Genomic DNA, 22,504 nt, shown 5'->3' with positions numbered 1-22,504 from the left:
TTATTTGCTCCTGTTTTGAAAGTCTTGGAAGAGAAAAGATATATGGGTTTGGTGTCATCTAGGATCTTGAATTTTGTTATCGGACACAAAGATCTTGAATGATGAATACTAAATAATTGAACTATGCCTCAATGGTTTTGGATTTTCTGATTCCTGCCTTTTCTTCTTATACCCAAATACGATGCGACAAACAGAATCAGTACATAGTAATCTTCCTTCCACCAACAAAACAACACGCATCCTCAAACCTAACGTGTTTACCTATCTACCTACCCAGATCCCCATCTTCCATCCATCCTTCCTTCCTCCCTCCCATCATCCCAACCAAAATGTTTAATTTCACTTTCTACGAGCGATATCTCCACCTCAATAACCAGTTTGGTAGCATCACATGCATGCAGAAAACGGATTTGATGTGATTTGATTTTGTTTCGATAACAGACGGATAAATTGTGTTATGATTTGGATTTTGTTCTCAACACGAGTCTATTCATAGACGAATTACTGGGAAGGTATCATTTAACGACCGAGTTTGTTCTATTCGTCGAGGGTAGCATGTTGTGATACATCATTAGAAATTTGTTTTTATAACAATCTCACCGATCAGCGGGGCTATGTGTACGCACGGCTTAGAACTCATCTAACACATGTGTGAGGGGCAAGTCTCTTGATTTGGTATTTAAGAAGGCATTGGCGGTTTATGCTACCAAGTTCACAGCTGTAACACAAAATTCTAATGTAAACCAACGTCTAACGTTGCGTGAGAACCCTGAAATAGTAAACTCTTATTGTGGACAAAGCGTTTCTGTATTACATGTAAAGTTTAGTAGAATGTAATAACAATCATTTATTTGTGCTAACATTGATCTTCTGCCAACGAGGTGGCAATGCACTCTGTAATGACCAAAGTCTAGAGGTATCCTATTTGCATACTGACATAAAAATTTATATCAAGACTAGCTCGGCTTGTACTAGGCTTCACTTCGCTACTATCCGTATATCTGAGCCGTTTGATCAACATCCAGCCAAGCATTCGGGCAAGATATTTCTGAGTAATGTCAGTCCGAGTAGGCAAGGAATCAGTCATCTTCTTGTCGCCTCCAACGACCACCAGGCCCATTTCTCTCGAATTTCCGGCCCCGTGGTTCACTACCTGTAGATCGATGTATATGTATAAGGTTCCATGCTATCAGATTCACAAAGCGCTGGAACAATTCCACATTGCTACTCCCAATTGAAAATAACTAGATATGCTCCTATCTAGTCCCACGTTAATCCCAAGGTGACTTTCATGGTTTGCCGGGGCTACATGTTAAAGCGAATCGTGACAGCAGCTGGAAAATATGCGTTTGGACATGCGATCATATAGCTCATAAAATAGTGCCAATAGCACTAATCAATGTCTTGAAAAGACCTCATATGTATGAAGATCCTGTCCTTCGGAAAAATTTCTCCAATGACAACGAAGTTATCTTTACGACGATACTTCCAGTCAGAAAGTATATTCAAGGGCTGGAAGATGATTTCTTGCATCGAAATGCGGCCATCAATCGCGCGGAACTCCCTAGTAGAAGTGATATCCATCTCGTCACTAGGAATTTTAAACTTCCTCATTGTTCAACGTCTTCCTGTCTCTTTTCGTAATCTCCCAGCAGCAGTTGATGGAGCAGGTTCAGGCCATAAAGATACAGCATCTTCCATTTCCTCCAAAAACGTCGTGCTGTTGTGAATTGAGGTACCTCCCAAGACCACTCTAACACCTGGCGAAGAAGCGTTTATTTGAGATATACATTTTGCCTCTTCGAAAGTGGCTCCACCAATAATGAAAATAACGATATCCTGAGGCTTGTCTCGAGTTGTCCCCCCACCTTCAACGAAAGGATATTGCTGATCACGCAACTTTCCTTTGATTAGATCTTGAAGTGTTAGCTCGAGTCGTGGTGAATGCTGCGTGTAGACATTTTCTACACCCTTTAGCCCCTTAAATCGGTCACGAGCCCCAGAGAATATGTTTGAGGATTCGAACATATCGGTAATACCCCCCGTCGACTGGTTCAGTTGCAAAGAAGAATGGTAGATGAGGAGCTTAGCTACAAGATCTATACGTCTTTGAGGGACGTTTCCGGCTGCGCCAAGGAGATCGACAAGAATCGGTAATGCATTCGATGGGTGTTTTTCGTATCTAAGCGAGTAAAGGGCAACCAATCTCAGCTTGTTGTCGGGAGTAACACTGGGAGACTGAATTAATCTCTGTACATTCTACAATACTTGTTAGTAAATGAGAGGTAGCATCAAGTGGGAGCCGCGAACTTACTTTTAGATCACTGGCATGAGCGTCGTTACATGCCAAGCTCTGCTCGACTTCACTGACTTCCAATAAATTATCTGAACCAACCATTCTACTCAGTTCACCAACAAGGGTGACATGCTTACTGACGTTGCCAGACAGTTTGCGAAACTCGGGGTATTCTTCGATGAAGCGCTTCATATCAGCTATTGATTCAATATTCGAGCTATTCTTGGTCCTTGATTGATATTGCTCGACGTAATCTTTTATATTGCCACCGAGATCACCAAAGTTGAGATACATATTCTTCTTGAAGAACGGATCCTGGTCTTGCGACAAAACCACTTCTTTCAACTCGGGACGAATATCTGGTACCTCGCTAAGGTCAACCCGCCCATTCTTTATACCAAGAAGTTCGTGGACCATAGCTTGATATGTCCATTGTGTCAGAAGTGGTGTTATAGGGTCATCCCTTCGATCTAAAACTAACAATATTGGAGGAGTATCCACTTTCCTAAAGTCAAATAACTGATCTTCCTGAACGATGTGATATCGTACTTCCGTAGCCAACTTCTTTGCTAGCAAACTGTTCTTTTGGTATCGAATAAGTGGCTTCTTCTTTAACGATAGCAACGCCGCGATGAGCCCCTCGGTTGTACGTTGTAATGCATCTGGATTCCACATGTCTGGATTTGAACTCCATATTCGTTGCTTCGGAAATCCAAGATCAAATGTAAATAGATCTGGATTTACTACGATATAATCTGCAAAGTGCTCCTGAACTAGCTTGACCACTTCATGATCATCTGCTTCTGCCAATCGCTCCAGGGATGACTTCTTCACAACATTACTGAAGTACACATTGTATTCACCATATTTGGGATCTCGAAATTCGTCAATTAGGAATTGTATAGACTCTGCCGACGGTCGAACGAAACACAAACATTTCAGATGACGCATTTTCTCCCTATTCTGGTTGTCCAATCGATCTATGAGGTATACTTCATGGTTCAAAAGCGCAGATTGTGTAATCGCAGTAGAGACAATGGACACGGTATCACTATCCAGTAATAAGACCTTCATCTTCGCAGATGGTGTCCCAGAAGTTCCATCTCCTGCAGCCACCATCTTCGAGATATATCCCGATACAGCTTGAACGACATCCATAGTGTTTATTATATGTAGGTCAAGGTCGAATAGCTTGGAGGGTTCTAATGTCGAGGGCGCATAGGCATGTCTTACTCGTATTGTATCGCCGTACGAATTGTAGATTGTCGAAGTATGAAGATGCTGTATAGACTCGCCGTAGTCTGTTACTGAAACAAGGCTTCGAATAATAGGAGTAGGTGATTTGCATGTATGAAGGAGCTTTATTTACTCGTAAGTGTTAATCGGTCAAGCTAGGACAAGGCAGAGGAAGCAAGGCTCGGGAGCAAGGCACGACCCGTCTTTATCCCACTAAATTCGATCCACCCCACCACCGCCCGGCAGAAAACGAACCATTATGACATGTGCCATGATCAAATACGAATAAATAAATAATTACCAAGGAAGTTCACAAGATACAATTATCTGGCTTTCCGTCACTCAAAACACAATTCTTACTTCACTGATGGGGAAACGGTAGTACCTCAACAACCTCCTTCGATTTATAGTACATTGATACTATCCATCTCCAACAATGTTACCATACATCGATGCTCGTAAGGCTTTACCTTGACAATATGTGACGTAGTCTGACAAGTATCTATGCAGCTTTCGAATATGCCGCAGGCATCTTGGGAGCCTCGACTGATGAACGTATGTATTAAAGCAAACGATGGGGATTGGACATCAAGGACTTGGATTTCATTCTAACATCAAACAGTAAAACTCATCACTTCCTTCCTCCTATCATATCCATTCGCAGGGCTCTTGAAACGAGTTCCAGATTCGAGACCTGATTTGAAGAATTTCTTCGTCATTGGGTGCGTCAAGTACTCAAAAGGCACACTCTTTTCTCGATTTGCTGACTTGTTAACTATCAGGGTTTCCTCGTTTTACCTCCTTGGGCTTTTCGATTTATGGGGTGGTACAAGAACACTGGCTATTAGTTCTATCGGGGCATACTGTATCGCAAAATATGTGCAAGGTCCTTTCATGCCATGGGTTGGCTTCGTGTTTTTGATGGCACATATGTCAGTGAACCAGCTGGCTCGACAATTTGCTAATAACCCAGGAGTGGTGGATATTACGGGGGCTCAAATGGTGATGGTTATGAAACTATCGGCATTCTGTTGGAATGTTGCAGATGGCCGAATGAAAGACGAAGAATTGACAGAAGATCAAAAGGAACGGGCCATCAAACAACTACCAAGCTTGCTGGATTACGCTGGATACGTCCTCTTCTTTCCATCGCTCTTCGCAGGTCCGGCTTTTGATTATGTGGACTATAAGCAGTGGATTGAAACCACAATGTTCGAAGTGCCTGCTGGTGTTGATCCCTCAAAGAAACCTCCAACTCGAAAGTTGCGAAAAATTCCAAGGAGCGGTACCCCCGCGATGTGGAAAGCTGCTTCTGGTTTGGGTTGGATCTTACTTTTCTTGAAGCTATCTGCGTGGTATTGGCCTGATCTTTTGACTGGTGATGAATACATAACTTATGGTTTTGCTCGCCGTGTCTTTGTTCTTCATATGGTCGGTATGACTGCTAGATTGAAGTATTACGGTGTATGGGCATTGACCGAGGGTGCATGTATCCTCTCAGGTCTTGGTTATAAAGGTATTGATCCAGTTACTGGCAAAGTCTCTTGGGACAGGCTTTGCAACGTTGACCCATGGGGAGTGGAAACGGCCCAAAATACTCGCGCATATCTGGGAAACTGGAACATAAACACGAATAATTGGCTTCGAAACTATATTTACCTACGAGTTACTCCAAAGGGCAAGAAGCCTGGTTTCAGAGCTAGCATGGCAACTTTCGTAACCAGTGCTTTCTGGCACGGATTCTTCCCTGGCTATTACCTTGCCTTTATCTTGGCCAGTTTTATTCAAACCATCGCAAAGAGTACGTCTTCTTCCCCTGGTTCTAGATTGATTCTATAACTGACCATCTTTAGACTTCCGCCGTTGTTTCCGTCCCTTTTTCATCGACCCCAAAACATCTCAACCCACATCACACAAACTCTACTACGATGTCTTCTCGTGGCTAGCAACTCAACTTGCATTCTCATTCACGGTCGCTCCCTTTATACTTCTTACTCTCCCCGCTTCATTCCTCGTCTGGTCACGCGTCTATTTCTACGCTATCATCGGCACTGCCCTTTCAACCGCTTTCTTCGCTTCGCCTGCTAAATCGCATTTGATGAAGATGGTAAGCGAGCGAACTAGCAAGGCTGATAAGGGATTGAAACGTTCAGCCAGTATGGAGAGTCTAGGAGGCAAGGAACCGGTTCTTGGGTTGCCGGCTGATCCCTCAAAAGATCTTGACGAGGCAATTGAAGAAGCAAAGGCGGAGCTTCAGGCGAGGAAGAGAAAGGGAAAAAAGGTAGAATTGAAGTAAGGAACCACTCGGAAGGAGTACAAAAGCGTGCTTGAGCAATTTAATTGGGGGAGTGCTTAGGGATGTATATTGGTTAGCTGCAGCATGATGAATACAAATATATACCCGACGTACACGATACGAGAAATTCACAATACATATATTATTTCAAAATGATTTGAATGATAATTTGCTCTTCATGAACATTAAAATTTCTTCAACTTGTTCTATCTATCAATCATGCATTCCAACGTTGCATCCATATATACAAAGCAAGCACATATAGCGCCATCATCGCCTTTGCCATCGCATGGCAGGTCCTGTGTCATCCCTTTCCTTCCCATGCATTCTCCTTTTCCCAACCATCATCAATAATAAAAATTATCCAACATACATACATACATGCAAGCAAGCAAGCTAGCTTTTTCTTTCCGTAAAGAAAGGGTATAATGCTAATATATCATCTGCGCGCGCTAAAAATAAAAAGTCAAAGTGTGAAAAAAAAGTCTAGACCCATCTGTTTGTTGTGAGAGTCGTTATTTGGTCGTAAGAATCATTATTAGAGAGGGGGTAGAGGGGCTCTACTCTAATATACAAGGGTTCGTTATATCTGTGCCGTGTGTTGTGTGCCGTGGGTCCTGGGTGTCGTTGTGAGGATGTGAGGATGTGAGGTGAGGGTGGTGGAAAATGGAAAGCGAAGGAGGAAGTAAGGAGGTGGATATGATAAAGCTGGGAATTAAGATGGAATTACCATCCCTCTCGAGTGCCAATGACAGCGAGGATGATCTGGTATATATTAGCCTTCTGTTCACTGATTGCAAAATAGGAGTGTCAAACTTACAATAGCAGCGATAATCAATAATCCCACCACGCTCATCCAACGATTCAGATTCCTCCACCACCTGGCACTCTCATACCGTGCCTCATCCAACGGGCCAAATTCCTTGACATAATCATTGTTGCCGCGACTTTCTACATCCCGCGCTTGTGTGAGGTGTCCGGTACTATCTTCGCGTTCGCGCATCTCTTGGACGGGCTTCGTGGGGAGAGGGAGGAAAGCGGCGATCATCCAGGTGAAGGGGAGGAGAAATCCAGTAATGAAGAGAACGACTTGGATGTTACGACGGCCGAAAAAACCGCCCTCGGTTGAGAAGTTGATTTGCGGAGGTTCCCAGAGAGATTGACGAGCGGCCCGACGATCGGTACGGAGATGTGGAGACCAGACGCTGGAAATGAGAGACCAGGTTCTGAGAGCGCCGTTGCCTTGGGCTGCGCTGGGTACGGGGGTAATTTCCATAGATTGTTGGGAAAAACCTCGCATGTGTGGATGGCCTTCTCGTGGACGACGACGGGGACTATATAATTCGTCTGGGAAATTTTCTGTATTGGGGGAACCACTTCCATAACTGAATGAGCCGTTGCGGCTTGGGGTTCCCCCGCTGGAGCTCTCGGGTCTGTAGCCTAGATACCGACGCTCTCCACTTCCATAGTATAGTCTTGCCCACGTTGGGATTGAGTTTGCGAGAAAACTGTTGGAGCGGGTACTTATTGAGGAGCGCATGGTGTGGGTACGGGAAGTATCAGATGCTCCAGCATTGAACATGCCGGATAATCTGTTTCTGGATGGACGAGTGCGTAGATCTTGCATGGCAGTGATTCCGTCACCGTATTCATCTTGATCACCTATAACAGGAATAGACGAGCTGCTGAGACCTCGACCAGCGCGTGTCCAAGCGGGACGGGGAGGATCCACAGATTCGCTTCTCGATCTTGACAAGGCATCTTCGATTCCGTGCGACGAACTGATGCTGAGAACATTGCGACTGCCGCGACTGCCGCGACTTGGTAGACCAAATACACTCCTTCTTCCCATGCTGTCGGACCAAGCTTGCGAACCGCGTTCGGTTCCGGTTCCCTCGGATACGGAGAGCACAGTGGATAGCTGTGAGCTCCATTGGTGCGGAGTCTCGATCATATGGGGACTCGTGGGGCTTGGCAACTCTGCCCATGAACTCAATCCTTTTGGCTTTTGGAGTTGAGCGTGAGTGGATAAATTGACTAATGATCCGCTCGCCACGATTGCTCGTTGTGCGTCGGGTTGTGTGTGAATTGTTGATAAGGACGCTAGTGAATTAGCTCGACTGTGTGCTGCACTTCGTAGCGAGTGATTTGATCTCGATTTCAATGTCTCTCGCGATCTTGACTTGTAGTAACCAAAATTGTCGTTCGACCTCTTTTTTGTTCTGAGGGCAGGAATACGAAGTGATTCTTGAGAATACTTAGGTGCTGGGCCCTGACCACTGGAAAGAGATATAGATCTAGAAAGGTCCTCGTGAAACACGTAATTTTCGTGTTCGCTAGAAGAAGTGGTTGCTGCTCGAGCTCGAGGCCTATGGACAACTGATGAGATCGAATCTATATCAGAGTGTTGATGTACACGGTAATTGGAGCCACTAGAAAATGATGCTGCAAGAAACGAATCGGCAATTGATTCAGAGCGTTCTCGGGTACGGCCACGATGAATTTCGTAATTAGTATTATCGCCAGTTGTGCTTGTAGATAACTGAGGTCTATGTTGAGGTCTGAAGACTACTGAAGTTGGAGTGTCTGGTTCATGTATTTGATAGTTTGAGTTGGTATAATTCGAAGTCGAATAGCCGGAAGTGCTAGTGGATAGTTGGGGTCGATGCTGTGGCCTATAGATGACTGAACCAGAGACAGACTCTTCGTGAATTTGGTAATTAGAATTATCCGAGGTGCTCGCAGAAGACGTTTGAGATGTTTGGGGTCGGTGAATTACAGTCCCTGTAGATTCTTGATTTGATTCCGGGATCGATTCTTGAACTGATTCTTGAACTGATTCTTGAACTGATTCCTGAACTGACTCTTGAACTGATTCTTGCACTGACTCTTGAATTGACTCTTGAAATGATTCTTGGATTGACGCTTCGCGCGGACGATAGATAGTTGTTGAAGGAGTGGACTGTTCAAGCACGGATTGACCGTCGAGAACTTCAAAATTAGGTTGAGTGGGAGTTGCAGTAAGGACAGATTCGTAAGTCGGCGACTCTGGAATATGATTGTAAACTTTCCAATTAGTGCCCTCGCTTGCAGTTGAGGTTGTTGAAATGAATGATGGTTTTGCAGAAAGATCATGGAAGCGGGGCTCTGATCCGTCTGAAGTTTCTGGCAAAGGAGGAAGAGGATAATCGAACGCTGGACCTTTTCCCTTTTCTGGTGTCTTGGGAACTTTTCGAACACCACCCACAATCGAGAACTCCGAGGACGAACAGCTTATATGATCTGCAGATATTGACTTCCTGGGTGTTGCCTCACTAGGTGCGGCTGTGTATGTGGAGTCGGTATTGGTGCATGAGGTGATAGAATGATCCAAATCTTGTACAGAGGATGATGATGTTTTAGTGGATAAAGACTGTGAGGTACCGTCGTCGTTGGGTAGTGGTTCATCTTGGGGTACGAGGGAAAATGTCTTTCCGTCGCCAACCTTGACAACAAGACGCTTTCTTGACTGGGGTCTGGGCCTCGTTGAGGATCGTGTCGCAGGAGTAGTAATTTGATGCGTGTTATGCGTTGCGGTGGACGTGCCTCTAGGAGTGGCTGGCAGTGGTTGCGTTTTGGGCATCTGGTGAAACTCGGCTGAATCGGGGCTGGAACCTTGCCTACCATAGAAATATTGGCCTTTGCCAATAGAATGACCAGGAGAGAGAATATGAGCTGACTGGGTGGGAAGAGGAGATCGTGAATAAACTTTGTCATCATCATCATCATCATCATCATCATCATCATCATTCTTATTATTGAAATCATTTTCATGATAATAATCATTCGCTTGTTCTCCTTCATCATCCTCCAATTGTCTTAAAAGTTGAGGGCGTTCGGGCGGAACCAATCGGACCGCTGCTGAGCGATTCGTCTCTGAATCTGATCTTTTGCGATTGTGAGCGAGGAAAAGCAATTAAGGTGAGGGAAACTATGGAAAATCTAGATGGGATGACGGTAGTAAGTTTGCGCGTACCTTGTATGCAAAGGCCTTCTTGAAGGAGAGTTTGACATCCCGAACTAAATTCTTCTAAATCAGACGCATATTGTGTCTCCATGCGCCCAAATCAATTCTGAAATGCCTTCGTACACGGCTTTCTTTTTTTTGTTTGGTGTTAATAGTTTTGTTCGTATTCTTCTTGTTTCCTTCGTTAAGCCTCCCTTGGAATAGATGTTTGGTCGCAATCGTAACGTTTTTGCTAGTATGGTAATGAGTGCTATGTCTGCGACAGTAGTGAGTTGGTAGTTCGTCCCGTGTTTGAATCTTTTGTGTTTGTTTCCTTCTGAATGAATGTCTAATATATATCTCTCGTACGGAGTTGATTGTATTGCGCAGCGATCGGTTTCGAAGAGAGTAGAAATAATAGGATTAACTTTATTGTATCGTCGTCGCACTGTATGTATAGTGTAGTAATGAGTGAGAAATCCAAAGGCGAGAATGGTCCCGGTATTAATGCTAAGTATATAGAAAAAGAGTGTAATGGACCAATTGATTGATCTAGGAGCAAAACGGAAAGACAAAGATAGATGGAAAAGGGTCGAGAAAGAGATCAAGAGCAAGAGGGGAAAACGAGAGGATATCAGAGGTCTATACCAAATGTACAACTCATCGCGACGGTACATAAAATTTCATATTCGACAGCCATACCTAGGTAGCCAGCTTTTTCACCGCTGACTACGGAGGATAATGTAAGGATTTTGTCTAAACCTTGGAAAGATATGGTAGGTCTCCAATTCTAAGGCCCATGTCTAGAATTTTAGCGTACCGTCAATCCGTAAAATTATACCTTGTGTCCTTGGAGAAGCTCTTCCGACAAGCGATTCCTAGGTATTATCCGTCCATCTAGCTGTTAGTAGTCACCAAGTAGTGGGATTAGATGAGGAAAATAAGATGAACAGATAGACAGCGTGGCAGCCACAAATAGCAGAGTGAAGCCCAAGAGGCCGAATGGGAGAGTTCCACACATCTAATCAGTCAATCATAGACAAATCCTCTGGTCAAAAGAGGATCCCTTGGTCCTATCCTCCGATCAAGATGTTTCCTGAATTAGACATTAGACGCAACTTCAAATCTCAATGCACGCAGGAGGTATGCACTGTGCAGCGAACATGTCAAGACTACTGTCGGTGCCCCCAAATTGAACGAAATCGATTCGACGGGCTGGAAAGGCTCTAATTTAATGCCATGCAAAAGGAACCGTTGACTGCATACCACTGCAGAAATTTGCATAAGCCATGCCGTTCACGGAAAGGTGGCTGATGGCGCGTCTAGTTGGATGGGGAGATTGTCCAGAAGTATCTGCACGCGACAGGGGGAACGGGTTTCTACTTCGTTTTACCTTGGGAGGGAGAGAAGGACGAGAGTACACACGGCGTACATAGTCCATAGTCCACAGTCCACACGGATACGGGACGCATACGATGTACACAGAGGTATCCAAACGTATGATGAGTTTGATACAAGAAGTTGGGCAGTAGTACATGAGACAGGATCAATCGAGAAGGCGCACTGCAATTGGACGCGCGCGTGGCTATAGAAAGGGGTAATCGATAACTTTCAATCATCTTTCATTTCTTCCAATAGTTCCAGAGTTTATTCGTTCATCTGAAATCTTTCATGCTTCCCATTAAGCTCGCGCTACTCATCGTCATGCAAAACGGGGGTTTTCATGGAAGAAACAAAGCAGCAGATCCAACCTCCAGGAAAACATCTTCTCCATCTCTGACCAGGGTTAGAGCACCGATGATTCTCGAAAGTGGATCCGGAAGCTCACCATCTCATTTGAATCATTTCCGTTTCCAAGCAAGCAAGCAAGCATTGATGAAGCTTGGACTGAGTCTCGCTTGGCCGTCTAGACATCCTCGAGACAACCAAGAAGCTCGTAAGTAAATAAATGGTGTGCATAAGGTTTCCCTCTTAACTTTTTGTGTGGTAGGCTCAACTCTCGAGGAAGGTAAAGTTCTGTCATCGACTGAGTTCACGTCTGTCAACTATATGTATGGTGCAATTGCATAATTGATTGATGGATTGATGGATTGATGGATTGAAACTCTAGCTTGCTCAAACTCTAAATTCCTAAAAATAAAACAACTCAACACGAATCGATTCTACAGTATCACGCTTCGAAGGTCGAACGCGATACAAGAACCTGCGGGACAAAGTTCTCCTCCTCCTCCTCCTCCTCCTCTCTGTAATTTTGATAATCATATAACGCTCTCTCCACGGAAAATGCTCCTAGTATGTGAGTCCGGTGTTTTACAGGACTGTCCTTGTTCCTCCTTATTCTGTAGATCGCCGGTACGTTTTTTTTCCCTCGGAGACTGAACCTTCCAACTCTCACACCTCCCTTGCAACACGTAATTTGTCCATGCTACCTGGCAATTATGCTTGTTCCTCTATCGTACCGCGTGGATTCTAGAGCAAAGGTTAGGTAAGCCAATCCCGTCGCCATAAATGTTGGTAATTTTCTTATAACAACTGCATCATTCAATTGATTGACGATAAATTGCGAACAGTCCTGTCCGCTGTGATAATAATGATAGTTACTATCGATAAGATAATTATGGAAGCATGAAACACGAAATTTCCCACACGATCAATGAAAGATTAAATTTCTCTGTAGTAAAAACAATATTTCATATTCATAAGAGATGGTATGAAATAAACTTTGATGAATAAATAGAACAATTGTAAGATCTGACTAAAATGGAACAATATGAAAGTAAGATTCCCTTGTTAAGTCTTCACTTCGTATGTCATTCATTCAACACACAATAGTAGGTATTTAGGTATTTAACACAAAATAATAATGTCAATTTTGAGGATTAAGAATTCAGATCATTAAACTTGTGCTCTCAGCCCCCTGTCTATCCGTCTACTGATTCTACTCCACAATCCAACATTTCCTCGCATCGAGGTCATCATATATTCTCATCTCTACAACGCCGAGCGAGCCACAAGGCTTTCGAGTTTCTAACCAACTCACAGACTTCTATTGCATTCGCAAAACTCACATACCTTTCATCTCTCTAGACTAATCTCTGTGTACATAATCCTTGCGCCTATTGATCTACCGGAGATCCAGAAGATCGGATGAAGATATTCTGGGTGCTTTGATATACCGGTACATATATACCTGCACTACTCGAGTACTCTCCGCATCCATGGCACCCACCGGGATATATAGTCGATTGAAGGCACTTTACACGGGTGAAAAGGGTTGGTATTTCTTACTCTCCCTCGCATCCATCTGCAAGATCATGCGCTCAAATTATCAATCATGGACAACCCAGCTAACCAAGGCTCAATTCCAGAGAAAGAAGTTCCCCCATTTAGTACCACCACTGCGGTTTCTCTGTTGGTATGACACCTCCCTACCTATCATGGCAAGCATTTAGTTCAAACACTTACAATTACAGGTACTCTATACCCTCATCTACGTAATCCCCTTCTATCTCTCTTCGACTACCCGCCCTTCACCCCAGCTCTCTCGCGATGCACCGACGGTTATTCGCGGACGAATTCGTTCGGTCACTCTCTCTTGCATCGTTGTATGTATTGGCACATTTGGAATCTTGTCCTCGGTGAAAAATGGAGATGCAGTGAAATCCCTCCATTTGATGGGCTATTTTCCCATTGGATTTGTTGAGACGGTCAAATGTGTAGGTTTGACTGCTATACTATTTGCGGGCCCTTTGTTTGAAGAAGGGATTGCGCAGGGACAGTGGCGCGATTGGGTTCGTTTGAGGGGATTGGGAGCTTTGAAGGGTTGGATTCCTTACAGGAACATTGTTGCTGTGAGTTATACTAGATGTTCTCTTATTGTGGCGTATAACTAATAGTTATTTAAGGGTCCCGTAACAGAAGAGGTACTCTTCAGATCTGCCTCTGTACCCCTCCTCCTCCTCTCCAAGACCTCCAACACAACGATTATATTCCTTACCCCCGTCGTCTTCGGACTCGCCCATGTGCATCACTTTTACGAGTACAGAATTACACATCCGCATGGCCCCATGGTTGGAGCTATTCTTCGCTCCTTGCTACAATTCTCCTACACGACGCTATTTGGAGGCTATGCTACATTTTTGTATCTCCGAACTGGGAGCTTGTTGGCGGTGATATGTGTGCACGCCTTTTGTAACTGGATGGGTTTCCCCCGATTTTGGGGAAAGATTAGTAGTTCGGTGGATGGAGAAACTATCATTGGTCCGGATGTGGGAGCTAGCAAGAAGAGTGAAGATGTCATGCAGAATAATGGGGAGCTGAATATTCTCTGGACCATCACATATTATTCTCTCCTGGTAGTGGGTGCGTACTTCTGGTGGAAGTATCTATGGGTATTGTCTGCAAGCGAATTTGCTTTGGTCAAGTTTTAATATAGCTATGAGCTACCTATTTTAATGATATACGATTGTTTCGTTGATTAAACGCATCATGCAAAACTCAATGATTATGGAGATGGAAGTGGGGGAAATAAAATTTGCATCCGGTATTCCCTGAAATTTGTGATTGAATACTTCTAGGTACAAGCCAGAAGAATGTTTCTCCTAGCATGAACATTGTATATCAAGCGAAATTGGCCCCCGAGCTTTGCTTTCAGATCCCTCATGATTTTCTCTGATTCATATGATCATTCTTATGATCCAACGGAGATCTATCGTCGTGGGGCTTCGGAGATGCGATTTGGTATTAGGAGGGAATATTCTTTCATGATATCTAGCTTCGATTGAGAATAAATATGTACGAAGTACTCGCTTTTCACTTGCTCAAATGACAATTTTCACGGCTGTTCCTCGTCCTCAATCATCCCAGTCATCATCATCATCATCTTCCTCTTCCTGCTTCTTAGCTTTCTTATCGAGATACAGTGTTCCGGCCGTGGTTTGACGTTTTACAACGCCTGAGGCTAAGAGTCTTGCTTCCAGATCTTTCGTGGTAAAGGTATCGGGCGTGTATCCCAAACCCTCGAATCCCACTATTCGGTCGACGGATCGGCCGTCTATGAATACTAGAACACATGGTAGGATTTTCACATTTAATTTCGTGACGAGGAAGGGTGCGTTTTCGACATCGATCTTGAGAAATCGGGTGTCGAGATGTTTGGGTGCTAGTGTCTATTTTTTGGATTTGGATTTTTAGTTCTGGTGATAGATTTCATAGGGAATGGGGAAAGAAATGGAGAGAAACGTACGGATAGATGAGTATCCATGACACCACAACGGGCGAAGTCATCTTTGGAAAAATGGACCACGGCATATTTGACGGAGGCGGTGAGGTCCATGAGTGCTTTTTCCTCTTTGATTTCGGTGTAAGAGCCGAAACCTTGGGTTTTTTGGGATTTGGCGCGCGTGAATTCGCTGTGGAGTTGTTGGAGTCGTTGCTCGCGGAAGGCGTCGACCGCGGGGTCTTCTTCGAGGGAGGCGATGAGCTGGGGAGGGTGTTAGAAAATTGAGGGGGAGAGATGGATGGATGTATGGATGGATGTATATTTGAAAACGTGAGGGCATGTGTCATTCTGTATTTGAGGGCATGGCTGCTAGGTAGATAGGGAGATGTCTCGGTATTTGCAGAATGAGATTAAGTAAAAGAGAGCCTTGTCCTCTAGATACTCAAATCCTGTGTTGAATTCCTGGCTTAACTTTGAGAGCCAAGTGATAAATTCGTCGATAGACAAGTGGAACGAACAAAATGAAATTAAGTACTCACAGCATCTTCATCATCGGAATCGGCGTGATCAAGCACCTTTGCGACGAGAGGATCAAGTGTGTTTGACATGATGATCAAGAGATGAAATCAAGAGGCTAGATCAAACGTCGTGTTGGACTGACTTTCTTGTAGATTGGGACACGCTGGTTGCAAACGCTTGTATGCAACGAAATAGCGTATGTCCAGAAGTGTGACTTCTTGCTAGAAATTGTTCTATTCACGTAGTGAATTTAATTGTATCCAAATCCACGGGTACGCAGGTAAGGTCTCGTTTAAGTGACTGGAAGAATCGAAAGGTCCTTGCTTTTACCCCCTGGCACTGACTTCCTTTTGAATTTGTGAGAGGAAAATCTCGTGAGTGACTACGAAAACGTATTGAGCCTCTTCTCCAGAATTTTCACCTGGTTGGTCCCCTTTTTTGTAGATCACGTACAAAAGGGTGGATTCTTGTCAAAACCGACTGGCGAGTTGATTCGTCTTGCTGCTCATAACTATTTTTATCCCCCACCCACACAGAATTTCTTACACCCAATCTTAAGCCCCCTGTACTAAAACGATTAAAGATTCGGTCTGGCTGTCCTCTCTACCATAATTTGCCAAACTCCCATATTCAACACATTCTTTCTTTCTTTTCATCTCATTAGGTATTCCTTACTCATACCTGATCGAGGGCATTTGGAGTTCATTTGCAGAATCCTCTTTAATCTTTAGTCTCCTCATTTCGCCAGCTAGACATTATCTAACGGGCATCTATTAACGAAGCACCGACCGATTACGAATCCCTAAATTCGTACCTCTCTTTTTTGCGCGTCTCTACCAACAGAACCACGATAAGAAATTACCTTTCTCTCACCGAGAACAATCGCAATCATGGATGACAAGAAGAACGAAGATCTCGAGATGCGCAATTTCAATGGGCGTTCCTCTCCATCTCAACGCGATCCTTTTCTGGCCAAGCCAGGGGCAGCAGCCAAAAGAGGAAATTCTGCCTTTGACCTCTCCAATGTTACGAATAGTCCAGGAATCTCCATTCTTGCCTACTGTTTGGCATCGATTTCTATGACCGTGACCAATAAGTACTGCGTCTCGGGTTCAAACTGGAATTTGAACTTCTTCTATCTCGCTATTCAGGTATGCGTTGAAAGCCATTGTTCTTCTAAGTCTTGACTAACGCCAACAGTCTGTTGTATGTATCATTGCGATTATCATCTGCAAGCAAGCGGGATTGATCACAAACCTTGCACCATTTGACACCAAGAAGGCGAAGACATGTAAGTATCTATAATCCAGTCGGAGCGAATTTGGCGGCTAATATAGATTAGGGTTTCCTATCTCACTTCTTCTCGTCGGCATGATCTACACCAGTACAAAAGCTCTCCAATTCCTTTCCGTTCCCGTTTACACAATCTTCAAGAACTTGACAATCATTGTGATCGCATATGGTGAGGTTTTGTGGTTTGGAGGAAGCGTCACTCCTTCAGCTCTCTTCTCATTTGGTCTTATGGTTCTCAGTTCCGTCGTTGCTGCTTGGGCTGATATCCAACACGCTTTGTATGGAGGCGGTGCTGCACAATCCGCAGAGGCTGCTGCTGCTCTATCCACATTGAATGCTGGATATGCGTGGATGGGTATGAACGTTTTCTGCACTGCAGCATACGTTTTGTCTATGCGCAAAGTTATCAAGAAGATGAACTTCAAGGATTGGGACAGTAAGTCTTTCCATGCAATTGCGACTTACTCTTCAATTCTAATTTCGTTCTAGCTATGTTCTACAACAATCTTCTCACTATCCCTGTCCTCTTCGTTTGCTCGTTCATTTTCGAAAACTGGTCATCCGAGAATCTTACCAAGAACTTCCCACTTGAGACCCGAAACAACCTCATTCTCGGCATGATCTACTCTGGTCTTGCTACTATCTTCATCTCATACTGCTCTGCTTGGTGTATTCGTGTCACTTCCTCCACAACCTACTCCATGGTTGGCGCTCTCAACAAATTGCCAATCGCTGTCAGTGGTCTCGTTTTCTTCGCAGCCCCTGTTACATTCGGAAGTGTATCTGCCATCTTCATCGGTTTCGTCAGTGGTATCGTTTATGCATGGGCAAAGGTTAGACAAAACCAATCGAAGGGAAGTATTCTTCCCACATCACAACCAGTCATGAGCGCCAGCTCCCAGAGCAATCGCGATGCTGCAAAGGCATAAATATGTGCTGGCACTCTTAATCAAATGGGTTAGCAATACAACCCATCAACAGCACTTCGTTTTGAGTGCTTTTAATCTAGAATATGATGCACGATCTAGAAAATGACTGACGGCCTCGACAAGACGGCTCTCTGTGGCTAGTCTTCATATTTGAATCGAGGAAAACAGGGGCAGAGCTTGGAGATATATATTTGTATTATACACCTTTTATTGTTTGACGTACGTTAGGTGGAAAGAATTTCCAGAGATTCATGACAAGCCGGTCTTCTTTTTACACACCTTTCAACCTTATGCATAACCTCTAGGGTCTGAGATTTTCTGAGTCATGGCGTATGTATGGGACATGATGCGTTCATGAGCAATGGATAATAGAAATTCGTAGTGTTTTAGGAAGCTTAAAAGTATGTTGATATACCTAGTTGTGTGTGTGACAGTGATGTGGCTTTTCTGGTTTGTATGAAGGTATCAAATGGGAATCGTGGTGATATGAAATTCTTCATTAACTTATGGCGGAATTGACGAAATCTGGTCTGATGGCGTACAAGCAATCATTGACTTACAGATAGTTAAATTGACAATACAATTAATGCTGATATACGTATTGTATTCAAGATCTTTTATGGTTCTTGTTTAGACTTTTTTTTGGTAGCATGTATCAATTGATAGGGCTGAATGACGTCGCTTCCGAAATGGAGAAAATCAAATGCAAACACATCCCGCATTTGAGTTACGGCAGTATTTGAAGCTAGCTATCTCTTATGTCACAGGAGTACAAGTAGATAGCAAAGCTTCTGATCATAAAATGACAATCATCGCAGATTCATGATTCTTTCTTTATCTTGTCTTCTATTCCACATCTTATTCGCATGAAGTTTGCACTTCAATCGCATAACTAAGATGACAATCCCGGTCCCCATTCCAGACAAGGCTGAATCCTCGTTCGTTCTTCTTCCCTTATTACGTTTTTACGGATGTCAATTGGAATGGATTTATACTAATATATATTCGCAGACTCTCATTTACCCAAGGACTACTATTGGGCCAACTCTCAATCGTCATCCTCATCGGAGCTTTCATCAAATTCTTCATCTTTGGCGATCCTCCCTCTCCAGATGTATCTGCTGCTCTCCGGGCCACAGAGCGTCGTTCCCGAACCCTCGCACACAAAAGATCTCTCCTCACTCTCCGCAGCTCAACACCACGCCATGCTTCACAGCCTCTCAATCGCAAACGCTCTAGCGTTCTGAGGAACCCGGCGCCGTTGACTACCAATGCTATACTGAGTAAAACATACTACAATGTGGATAGTCATCAACCGGAAAGTCTGGATTGGTTCAACGTATTGATCGCACAGACGATTGCACAATTTCGCGCGGATGCTCAGCATGACGATGCAATTCTTACTAGTCTGACAAAGGCGTTGAATGGAGGGAATCGCCCTGATTTCCTAGATGAGATTAAAGTCACGGAATTGAGTCTCGGAGAGGATTTCCCGATCTTCAGTAATTGTAGGGTTATTCCGGTAGATGAGGATGGGATGACGTTGGGGAGGGAAGGAGGGGCTGCGGGGAGAGAGCATGGAAGATTGCAGGCTAGGATGGATGTGGATTTGAGTGATTTTATCACGTTGGCGGTGGAAACGAAATTGCTGCTGAATTATCCGAAACCACTAGTTGCGGTGTTGCCGGTGGCATTGGCGGTTTCGGTCGTGAGGTTTAGTGGGACTTTGTCTATCTCTTTTGTGCCGGGGAGTCCGTTGAATGGGAGTCCTACGACGCTGGCGTTCTGTTTCTTGGATGATTATAGACTGGATCTTTCGATACGTAGTCTGGTGGGGAGTAGATCGCGATTGCAAGATGTGCCGAAAATTGCGCAATTGATTGAGGCGAGGTTACACACTTGGTTTGATGAACGTTGTGTGGAGCCGCGGTTTCAGCAAATTGAACTGCCCAGCTTGTGGCCGAGGAAGAAGAACACGAGGGGTGGAGAGGATTTTGATACGGGGTCTGATGCGGGGGGTATTGGGAGGGCGAGGAGTAGAGATGTGGAGAGGGATTTGAGGGAGGAGGCTAGGAAGGAGGTTGAGGCCGAAACGGGAGTTCGAGTGGGGAGAAGCAGGTTGGGGGTTAGTTTGGATGTGCCGGATGAGGGCAGTGAAGATGGATTGAGGTTTAGGAGGGGGAGAAATGAATATGCTATGCCGGGGAGTATGCCGGGGTTGAGTATGACGTAGGGATAGGATTGTGTATATATTGAAGCAATGAATACTTTCTCAAGAATGTGAAATTATTGAAAGTTTTACTCTATATTTCTCAGGAAACATAAACGTAAGTGTCCTATTGAACCATAAAGTTTTGCACCCACTTATTCGTACTTTGGCTCATCCAGCTTCCAACGAAATGGAAAATGCAATAGAAGTGGATGTGTATACATATTTCCATGTTTGCACAAATCAAGATTTCGCACTCATGAAAAAGCCCATTTGTTTCAGTAAATGTAAAAGAGCACAAAATTTGTCAAGGAGTTTGATATTAGGTCATCGAGTCCACGATGTGAGTTTGAGATTGAAGGGTAGAGACTCGAGAGGTATGATGTGAGATGAGTGATTTACCGTAAGCATATTGACAGGACGTTCTCCTACAGCGATTCAAAAGATGGAGTGGAAAATGGGGTAGTAGATCTGCTGATGGGTAGATTGAACGACATTGGTCGATTTCTGACTTCTCTCGGCGCGAAAAAAAATCGAAGAGAGTTGGAAATTAATGGTGTGTCTGATTCGAATCCCGGTTTTGATTTTGGTGTGTTCATAAGGGCTTAGATGATGCGATGTGAGGTGATGTGATGTGATTTTTACAAGGAGAAGTGAACGAGGAGTTTGGAATTTGAAATTTGAGTACGCTGAGTGTCTAACTCGTATATTGGGAGAGATGGGTTGTCGGGTTGATCGTGTGTGATATTTAGACTTGTGGGAATATTCAAATAAGATCATTGCGTATTCATTTGGTAGCTGGTAGTATTAAGGAGTTCTCCTTTGATTAGCCAGCCTTTGAATATATCTTGTCCGTAGAGTAGAACGTCTCGTGAAGATTTGCATCTATCTTGTCTTTCTCAACATGTGCAAGAGACTTCATCCTTACTCAGCTAAATCACATCTGCCTCTGAAACTTCCACTAATGCTGCAGTCTTCCTGGCTTAGGACAATCAATATGTTTTGGTTCAACAAACGTTCCATTGCTTGACTTCACTACTTCGTGAGCACTCTATCTTGCTTACTGCAAGACTCCCTTATGATGCTCATGTATAGGGATGTCTGGTTTACTGGTCCTTTAGGCTTGACGCAGCATGATTATTTCTAGCATGCCATTGCCCAAATGTTCAAATATAACGCTAGGATATTGAATACCTCGTGCCACACAGCGTACTTCTCGCTGACGGTACCTCCATACAAGCTGGAGATCCAGACGCCCATTTTCTCCCCCTCATGAACAGGATCGCTCGGGCTTCTGCACCCTGTCTCTGGAGTCTGAATCTTCATCTCCAAATTTAGATAATCAGCTATGGGTAGATGTCCTCTTCCGCTCCCAACATCTCGCACATCCCCCTCCGCACCAAAAACGACTCTTCACTCCAACAACAACAACCGCTAAACTCTACATGGACATAGCCCCTATCGATCCCAATCCCGCGGGCTTCATGCTCTTCCTCAGCTACATCGACATATCCAATTCATTTCGAGCCGCCGAAGCGCAAGCCATCTGGAACACTGCTTATTTATGCAGCCACCTAGTGCTCTCTGCACTTGCAGAAATGCAATAGTGTGTAGCATACATGAATGCTTTTTCGCGCCATCGGTATTCATCGCATGGTCAGAAGGGTGATTGCATTTTCTTTGACTGAATTTGCTTGCAGAGGTGGGATTAATACCGCATCGCGCGAGCTGGTGAACGTGGGCGTATTGGGTGGACCCTTGTCTTGCGCAGGATTTTGCGGGGGTTGAGAAGAATGTAGAAGGATATTTAGGGTGTGAAAAGAATCCCTATTCAGAGAAATAGAGACTCAAGATCCCCTAAATTTGATCTCCAAGAATGCAAGTTGCAAGTTGCGAACTTTAGAAGACATTACAGCGAGAACACCTGTCTCGCAACTTGCGTAAGGTACCAGTACAAGGTCTAGTCTCACAACAACATATATGATAGTATATATGGACTTCCCACAATCGCTAATCATGTAGATAGTTTGATGCTTACATTTAGAATGGAATGAAGGCACGCTAAGTTTAGTATTAGTCGAGAAAACACCTACTCGTGTTTTGCTTGACAAGAGTTAAGAAAATGGTAATTGGTATCGATATATGAAATTTTTATACGGGAATTAGGAATTGTAGTGATTGCAATATGACATCGAGATCTTGAAATAAGAATTCGAGGCTTGAAGGCTTGGATCTTGGGGACTTGGGCGAAGTTGTCTTCTGACATTTCGATGTTGTGGCGTAAGCGGAGGCGGAGGCGGATATGCGTATGGTGTTTGGAAAGGGGTGGCGAGTTTCTAGATTTTGCAAATTAAGAGTATGGGGGTTGGTGATGTCGGATGGAAATCTTCAAATATGTCCGTTCCGTGTATACAGACGGACAGACGGAGCTAATGTTCAAATATGTGTAAATCGGCTTTTGTTATAGAGTCCGATATACCCATACTAGATAATTAGTGAGCTAGCAGTAACTATTATATT

The 22,504-nt window shown here is 44.1% G+C and overlaps 7 protein-coding genes across 7 annotated transcripts; 4 read left to right on the top strand and 3 right to left on the bottom strand.

Annotated features, from left to right (window-relative positions):
* Positions 1-435: 435 nt before the first annotated feature.
* EAE97_000419 (uncharacterized protein) lies at positions 436-3,786 on the bottom strand. Its single transcript, XM_038870929.1, has 2 exons — positions 2,315-3,786; positions 436-2,259 (listed from the first exon to the last, which is right to left on the bottom strand). The coding sequence occupies exons 1-2, from the start codon at positions 3,452-3,454 to the stop codon at positions 1,618-1,620; spliced, it is 1,782 nt and encodes a 593-aa protein (XP_038738290.1). The 5' UTR covers positions 3,455-3,786; the 3' UTR covers positions 436-1,617.
* Positions 3,787-3,968: 182 nt separating this feature from the next.
* EAE97_000418 (uncharacterized protein) lies at positions 3,969-5,828 on the top strand (the record flags this gene model as incomplete). The annotated part of the gene is made up of 5 exons (XM_038870928.1): positions 3,969-3,990; positions 4,043-4,087; positions 4,155-4,254; positions 4,315-5,333; positions 5,386-5,828. The coding sequence occupies 5 exons, from the start codon at positions 3,969-3,971 to the stop codon at positions 5,826-5,828; spliced, it is 1,629 nt and encodes a 542-aa protein (XP_038738289.1).
* A 726-nt stretch (positions 5,829-6,554) lies between these two features.
* On the bottom strand, positions 6,555-9,881 carry EAE97_000417 (uncharacterized protein; the record flags this gene model as incomplete). Its single annotated transcript, XM_038870927.1, has 3 exons — positions 6,555-6,593; positions 6,649-9,754; positions 9,844-9,881. 3 exons carry the CDS (start codon positions 9,879-9,881, stop codon positions 6,555-6,557), a joined length of 3,183 nt encoding a protein of 1,060 aa, XP_038738288.1.
* Positions 9,882-13,031: 3,150 nt separating this feature from the next.
* On the top strand, positions 13,032-14,243 carry EAE97_000416 (uncharacterized protein; the record flags this gene model as incomplete). The annotated part of the gene is made up of 4 exons (XM_038870926.1): positions 13,032-13,086; positions 13,182-13,228; positions 13,287-13,664; positions 13,719-14,243. 4 exons carry the CDS (start codon positions 13,032-13,034, stop codon positions 14,241-14,243), a joined length of 1,005 nt encoding a protein of 334 aa, XP_038738287.1.
* A 423-nt stretch (positions 14,244-14,666) lies between these two features.
* EAE97_000415 (uncharacterized protein) lies at positions 14,667-15,642 on the bottom strand (the record flags this gene model as incomplete). The annotated part of the gene is made up of 3 exons (XM_038870925.1): positions 14,667-14,981; positions 15,059-15,295; positions 15,574-15,642. The coding sequence occupies 3 exons, from the start codon at positions 15,640-15,642 to the stop codon at positions 14,667-14,669; spliced, it is 621 nt and encodes a 206-aa protein (XP_038738286.1).
* A 497-nt stretch (positions 15,643-16,139) lies between these two features.
* Positions 16,140-18,362, top strand: EAE97_000414 (uncharacterized protein). Its single transcript, XM_038870924.1, has 4 exons — positions 16,140-16,704; positions 16,754-16,844; positions 16,896-17,282; positions 17,336-18,362. The coding sequence occupies exons 1-4, from the start codon at positions 16,444-16,446 to the stop codon at positions 17,773-17,775; spliced, it is 1,179 nt and encodes a 392-aa protein (XP_038738285.1). The 5' UTR covers positions 16,140-16,443; the 3' UTR covers positions 17,776-18,362.
* Positions 18,363-18,523: 161 nt separating this feature from the next.
* Positions 18,524-20,190, top strand: EAE97_000413 (uncharacterized protein). Its single transcript, XM_038870923.1, has 3 exons — positions 18,524-18,713; positions 18,787-20,102; positions 20,164-20,190. Exons 1-2 carry the CDS (start codon positions 18,673-18,675, stop codon positions 20,006-20,008), a joined length of 1,263 nt encoding a protein of 420 aa, XP_038738284.1. The 5' UTR covers positions 18,524-18,672; the 3' UTR covers positions 20,009-20,102; positions 20,164-20,190.
* The last annotated feature ends 2,314 nt before the right edge of the window (positions 20,191-22,504 follow it).

Source organism: Botrytis byssoidea, assembly GCF_014898295.1.
Source record: "Botrytis byssoidea strain MUCL 94 chromosome Unknown BBYS_001, whole genome shotgun sequence".
NCBI lineage: Eukaryota > Fungi > Ascomycota > Leotiomycetes > Helotiales > Sclerotiniaceae > Botrytis > Botrytis byssoidea.
Note: the sequence above shows the minus strand (reverse complement) of the source record. Positions and strands in the feature narration are given on the sequence as shown.